The 6,615-nt window shown below is 34.0% G+C and overlaps 2 protein-coding genes across 2 annotated transcripts in view; one reads left to right on the top strand and one right to left on the bottom strand.

Annotated features, from left to right (window-relative positions):
• Positions 1-3,529, bottom strand: part of LOC101500971 (tryptophan--tRNA ligase, chloroplastic/mitochondrial) — an 11,068-nt gene extending 7,539 nt beyond the window's left edge. Inside the window, exons 1-10 of the mRNA XM_004501038.2 lie at positions 3,389-3,529; positions 3,194-3,301; positions 3,025-3,112; positions 2,490-2,531; positions 1,656-1,745; positions 1,428-1,550; positions 708-779; positions 321-433; positions 178-199; positions 25-90 (exon numbers count right to left, since the gene is read on the bottom strand). Of these exons, the coding sequence (XP_004501095.1) occupies positions 25-90; positions 178-199; positions 321-433; positions 708-779; positions 1,428-1,550; positions 1,656-1,745; positions 2,490-2,531; positions 3,025-3,112; positions 3,194-3,301; positions 3,389-3,438 (774 nt within the window). The 5' untranslated portion in view covers positions 3,439-3,529. The remainder of the gene's footprint in view (positions 1-24; positions 91-177; positions 200-320; positions 434-707; positions 780-1,427; positions 1,551-1,655; positions 1,746-2,489; positions 2,532-3,024; positions 3,113-3,193; positions 3,302-3,388) is intronic.
• The window catches only part of LOC101501290 (uncharacterized), a 5,417-nt gene continuing 2,181 nt past the window's right edge, over positions 3,380-6,615 (top strand). The window contains exons 1-7 of the mRNA XM_004501039.4: positions 3,380-3,517; positions 3,844-4,034; positions 4,140-4,216; positions 4,315-4,392; positions 5,311-5,423; positions 5,533-5,598; positions 6,505-6,606. Coding sequence (XP_004501096.2) covers positions 3,512-3,517; positions 3,844-4,034; positions 4,140-4,216; positions 4,315-4,392; positions 5,311-5,423; positions 5,533-5,598; positions 6,505-6,606 — 633 coding nt within the window. The 5' untranslated portion in view covers positions 3,380-3,511. The remainder of the gene's footprint in view (positions 3,518-3,843; positions 4,035-4,139; positions 4,217-4,314; positions 4,393-5,310; positions 5,424-5,532; positions 5,599-6,504; positions 6,607-6,615) is intronic.

Below are 6,615 nucleotides of genomic sequence, written 5' to 3'. Positions count from 1 at the left end.
GGAAAGAGGAAATATTGAACAAACCTTCGACAGGCCATCAGTTAGGGACATAATTCGGGCTCCAGTTGGAGGTATAAGGGGTTCTGGAACCTATATCCCATAAAACTGTTAGGAAAAACACATTTCATGTGCACTTCAATTCATCTGAATTCTAATGGGAGGAGAAATATAACTTGCCTTAAATATAGCACCACCTCGGCTGTCATAAATGTACAAAAAAAAGAGTGGTCAAGCCTAATATAAATCTAAAAATGAAGCTAAATAATTCTAACTACATCTAATGAATAGTTATTATGTCCAGTCTAAAAATATTTCCTCACCCGCCTAATTTCTTCCACTTTCTTCCTCCATATAAATTATTAACTCGTTCAGCTAAGTCACGGGTCAACTCCAAATGCTGCTTTTGATCTTCACCAACAGGGACAAAATCAGACTGCAGATGCATGCTGAATTTTTATAAGAATTTTTCTTACCCAAGGTAAATAACTAAATATAATATAATATCATAATGTATTTACAAAGGTACCAAAAACTAATCAAGCAAAGTTACAGTCAAATTAAGTTACATAAAATTTAAGCAAAGTTACATAAAATTTAAGCAAAGTAGAGCTAATCAAGCAAAATTACATAATAAAATCAGGGGAAATATAAGATAAAACTTAAACTGTAACTTAAAAAAATATAAGAGGTATAGTGTTGGAAACCACCTGATATAGAAGTATATCAGAAGCCATCAGAACAGGATAAGTCAAAAGGGCAACCCCAACTTCATCGTCCCCCTAAAATCCAATTCCAAATATTAGTTATTCCAATCAATGAATAATACAGGCCAATATGAGGAGAAATAGAGAAAATAAAAGGGCCCTGTTAAGAAAACGTAGTACAATCTAATGGAAATACAATAAAATAAATAAAAACTTAGACATTAATAATTTAGAATACTCTTCACGGTTATCAAGCCTAAACATCTGAACAGAAATGTTTGCCTTCCTTTAGCTGAAGAGCAATAACGAAAAATGACAATAGTTGGCAGTATTGAGAACTGAAGCGTAAGAAAAGCTCAAAAGGATGTGGCACACACTCAAGTTATGTACATTCAAAACAAAATCTTCTTTATATAAACTTTATACTTATTTTTTCTGACTGTTCGTAAAATTATATGTGCGGAAGTAGTCTCACATCCACAACCATCTTAGAATTTCGAATATAAAAAAATAATGTCAATTTGAAGTAAATCTTTTATTTCAATAATAAAGTAAAACAATCTTAATTTGAGAAGATCACTGTCAAGAAAGAAATGTATTGTTATTAGGAAGTAAGAAATAGTAAAAATAAAATTTAAGCAAAGCAAATTAGATCTACAAAACAGCAAAAATAATAAATAAATTAAAAATGGAAATTAGAAATGCATACAGCTATAAACGCACCGCCTTGCGAGATTTTTCTTTAAACTGTATCATTCTGTTCAGCCAACCGATTGGTGTTATGGAACTTAGCAGCCACATCAATTCTACATGTGCACGGACATGAGACTGTACAAAAACTGAAGCCTGTTTGCAGAAATGAATGTCATTTATACTCAATGGACAATGGTTCTGGCATTTCCACCACAAATATTATTTCTTAAAAAGATCTGAGAAAAAGTTGCAAAGAACCTTTGAAGGATCCACCCCACATGCCAGGTAAATGGCTGCAGTTGACTTTGTATCCTTGGATAGTTGTTGTGTGTCATGAGGCAATGTAATCTGTCCAAGAAAATCTGAACGGGTGAGAAATGGGACATTATTCAATGTCTATGATATATAACAGGAAAGTTGGCTTTAATCAGTAAGTACAGTAAGGAGCAAAAAGTTAGTCCTTAAATTCCTCTCCATAAACCAATACAATTAACCAGATCGTGTTTAAAGGTGTATAATTCCCATGACAGTGTTACATAGTTTGTGTCCATATAATTTCCAGTGGCCACATTTCATATTTTATGTTGCACATCTTTGACCTACAAAGTCGAGCTACTATTTATATTATAAACAAATTCTATTTGTGACGATTCTGGTTGAATTTTAAACTTAATGGACATCTAAACTGGCACAAAGGTGGCTTAAATTATTCTTGATCAATATCCTCTGCAATAAACAAATATGTGAATTTGCTTGGCCTGCTCAGCCTCATCGACTAGAAACCTCAAATTAATTGACCCGCAGTACTTATGAAGCCAATCTACATTGGTCCCAGAAATAGCAAATGGTCCAATTCAAGCCCACACTAGCAGAATAGTAAACTACTTAAGCTAATGAGCAGCACAAAAGTAGAACTTAGAAGTAAAATTATGAAATTCAAGATCTTTTAATTTTTCACAGCATAATGCATACCAAAAGTTCTAGTTATATGAGCTTGAACATGTAGCTCAAACAACAACCATGAGACAATGACAAAGGCATCACCAGGAGTTTCATAAGTCTAGTAATTAAGTAGCAGAAATATGAACATACCGCATGCAGATCCACAATGAAGAAAAGTGTATCATACACATTCTGCAAAATGAAATCAATGTCAATTCTTAAAAAGTCGGTGCAAATTTGTGAATAAGAAAATTTGTGCTAGGCTTGACTAAACTTAATTAACTCAGACATATAATACAAGCAAACCGTACTCATTTGTATGAGTCACAATATCCTACACTAACAATAGAAAGATTTAAAATAAAATAAAAAAGTGCATGAATTGTGATCAAGAAAATAGAAAAGCGTGCTTAATGAAGTATTCAATCACAATAAGCAAGTATTCTAGGGTTATCATCATAATCACTGTTCTTAACTCAACACTACCGACTTGTAGAGGAAAATGTGCATATGAAATAGCAATTTGGTGCTGAGCAACTAAACAAAGTTTTTCACATGTGAGTTGTGAGAAATATCAAATAAGAAATGTAACAAAAATGCAAGTCAAAACAGAGTTATAGTAGTAAAAAAGAAAACAGTAGTAATAACTGAATAAAAAAGACTAGTTTGGTTGAGTGTAAAAAACCTGAAGGGAAACCCAATTTTTGATGGCGCCAAAGTAATTTCCAAGGTGAATTGATCCAGTAGGTTGAACTCCTGAAACAACTCGTTTCCTGTGGAAAGAGAAGAGGTTAGTTGAATTGAATAAACGAAGTGGCAGTGAAATTGAAAGGAAGAGCGAATTGGAGTGTTACTTTATAGAGGTTGGAGTGGTAGTGTGTGAGTGAGTATCGGATAGGGTGGTACAACATCGAATGGTGGCTCTGAAACGAGAACGGATGATAGTTGAAGCAGCACAGGACCTGTTGGTTGTTGTAATAATAATAACTTAATGAAAAACCAAAAGAGGGGATAAAGATAAGGGTAAAAGGAGTGAGTGTATACGGTACAGTGAAGGGACGAAGCGTGAGGGAACCGCGTAATGAGAAACAACACTCATATTCTCTTCTTCTTACTCCTCCTCGTCTATCGTCGTCTGCACCTTTGAATGTTGATTGTATACTTTGGATGAGATGAGGGTCAAACTGTGAAACTTCATCACTGGACCGATGCGTTTTTTTTTTTTTTTTTATTAATTTATTACAGTTTATTAAATTAATTAAATTTAGGTCAAATATATTTTTACTATACGTGTATATTTTGATTTTATATTTGTGATCGGAATGAATATATATTTTGTTTAATGAAGTTGCATATTCTTTTTTCACAATATATTTTGAAAAAGGTTAAATAATGTTAAACAGGGTTAAAAATAGGGTTAATTTCACTGACTGAAATCATCCACTGTAATAACGTAGTAATAATAATTTCGATCTGACTCTGACAGATTGAAAACACAACACAGGATGCAGGTGTGATCGAAAATCGAAGAAACTGGGAGTGGGAAATGGATGATATTATTGATGATGAGATTGAAATTGAGGAGGAATTTCCCGAAATAGAGGGATTCCAGATCCAACACATTCTCGACGACCTCGATTTCGAACAAGAAGAAGAAGAAGAAGAATTATTCCATCACCCCTTTCTACACGAACAGTAATTCCTTGATTCGTTCACCTTCTTCTTTCTAAATTCTCCAACTACTAATTAAATCATTTTATGTTTTTACTAATTCCTACATTAATTCTTCTCATCATGCAGTAATGCCATTCCCATTGACTCATCCAATGAATTCACTTTCAATACCAGTATCGCTTCTTTGCACACATATCTCGGTGGTACCATTTTATTATTTCTTCTCCTTTTTCTGCTATTATGTATTTGCTGTGCTTCTGTGTTGTTTGGTTTTCACTGTGATCAAACTTGTTGCTCACAGATGTTGAAGACACGCGCCACAGGACCGCTTTCTTGGATGGTGGTGCTATTTTGAACCTTCCACTCTTTTCTCTTCAAGGTACTATTTTTTTCTATTTTCACTTTCTTCCATTATGCTTCTACATCGCTTGTTATTGATGTTCTGTTTTTGTATACACAAGACACACACAATCGACCATTGTTATATGAAGGAAACTATGTAAACAATCAGATATTGTACTGTCAGGATCATACCTGCACTCTCGAACTTCACCCATCATTTGAATAATAGGCTTTTTCTTATGGATAAACAACCTAGTTAAGCATTTATAGTCATATAAGTGTTTATGTATAAGTCGTTTTTATAACGGAACATAAAATAAAGTCAAAAATTTACATATAAGTTATAAGTTGTTTTTGTAAGCTGTCATCGTGAGCTTATAGAAATAACTTGAAAACAACTTATAGATATATGTCATAAACTATTTCCATAAGCTCTCTCAAACAGTCTCATAAGTGCTCATGTCAGGAGAAAAGGTCAAATAAGCCAATCCGAACAGACCTTAATTCCAAATCAGTTTTCATGCTAGTCTTTGCCATTTCCAAGTTTCTTTTACATTTGTTTAAATAAGTTTTATAATTGGCTAGTTTCTGGAAGAGATTTGAGGTTCATCGAGCCTTTTTTTGTTTAACTTCTCTTTCTTTGGGTGCTTTTGCAAATGTCATTTGAATCTTTGATTCTATTAAAGCTGTTATTGGATATTTTCTTGAAAACTAGTGTAATTTTTTTTCTCTTGCCATAAAAAGTGGGAAATAATATCGTCTTGCCCGACTTAGTGTATATTTGGATTGAAGCTCCAAAGTATAGCTTTTTCCAAAATTGCGGTGGCTCACCGTGATGCTTTTAATCTCACCGTTAATCCAAACATACACTTATCTTCTCATCCTTAATCCTTTTCATGCCCTTTATAAATCTTTATCTTGCATGACTGACTTTGACTAGTCCTGTAATATTCAGGAGTTGTACTCTTTCCTGGAGCTACTCTTCCCCTTAGGGTTACTGTTCCCCGTTTTGTGGTTGCTATTGAGAGAGCTATGAGTCAAGTTGATGTTCCTTACACCATTGGTGTGGTAGGTTAACTTCTAATGATGATTGCTTGTGACTTTTCCATGCTTGAGATTTTGTTTTAGTTTTTCTTGTAAAACATCAATGTGTCATGGATGTGCATTTTCATTTCAGATTCGGGTTCACAGGGATAATGGAAGTTTTAGGAAGAAAATGGCAAGCATTGGGACAACTGCAGTGGTATTCCGTCTCAATTGATGAGCTATTTATACTAAACTCACTGACTAATTTGCTTTAATAAATATCTGTGTCTACATATGGTTTTTAAGTAAAAAATGAAGTTCTTTCTTTTGAATTTCTGTATTAATAAATAGCACCTGCCTGGCACCCTACTTCAGAAATTTTATGTTGGTAAATATATCACTTTACATTTACATGTGTATTTGTGTAAAAAGTCTTTGGCTTATGCTATACCGAACTGGATGTTGGGCAGTAAAGATCCAACAAGAAAGCCAACTCACTGAGTCTGTCACAAAGATGGAAGTATTAAGATGGGCGAGTTGTCATACAAGACAAGATAAGATTGGAAATAAAATTATTTTAGAGATAAAATTGCGGTAGCTTCATAGTAGAAAAGATGGTATAATCCTACCTTGTGAGCTGTGGACATGTGTGAAGAAGACCCATAGAAGCACTGGTAATGGTAAGGAGGGCTGATTAGATGGAAAGTAGTCTAATAGTTGGAGGTAGAGTGAGACTAAGAAAAATCACTGACCAAACCATTAAGAAAGACTTAGAGATAATGGTATGTTTTTTACCTTATAACATGATTACATGATATATGATGGGGAATAATGATGCCATCTTATTTGTGGGATAAGGTTTGATTTTTGTCGATGTGCATGTTGGAACCAATAGAGTTAAACTAATTGCTTATGTACATAACATTCTATTCGAGTATTTGTTAATACAATGCCTGATTTTGCAATGCAACAATGAATTAAATCACTTCCCTTAAAGGAGGGAACCCAAAACCAAAGAGACAACTGTCTGTATTTGCAAGTTACTACAGTCTTCTTACTATAGTTAGATATCAGTGTCGATATGTCTATTGGCATATTTTACTAGCTAATATCATATCTACAGATTCGACAATATGGGCGTCTAGAGGATGGTTCACTGAATGTGGTTACCCGTGGACAACAACGATTTCACCTAAGGCGGTGTTGGAATGACGTGGAAAGAGGGGTTAGAAAT

The sequence above is a fragment of the Cicer arietinum genome, chromosome 5 (assembly GCF_000331145.2).
Source record: "Cicer arietinum cultivar CDC Frontier isolate Library 1 chromosome 5, Cicar.CDCFrontier_v2.0, whole genome shotgun sequence".
NCBI classification, from domain to species: Eukaryota; Viridiplantae; Streptophyta; class Magnoliopsida; order Fabales; family Fabaceae; genus Cicer; species Cicer arietinum.
This window is presented reverse-complemented; position numbering and strand designations above follow the sequence as displayed.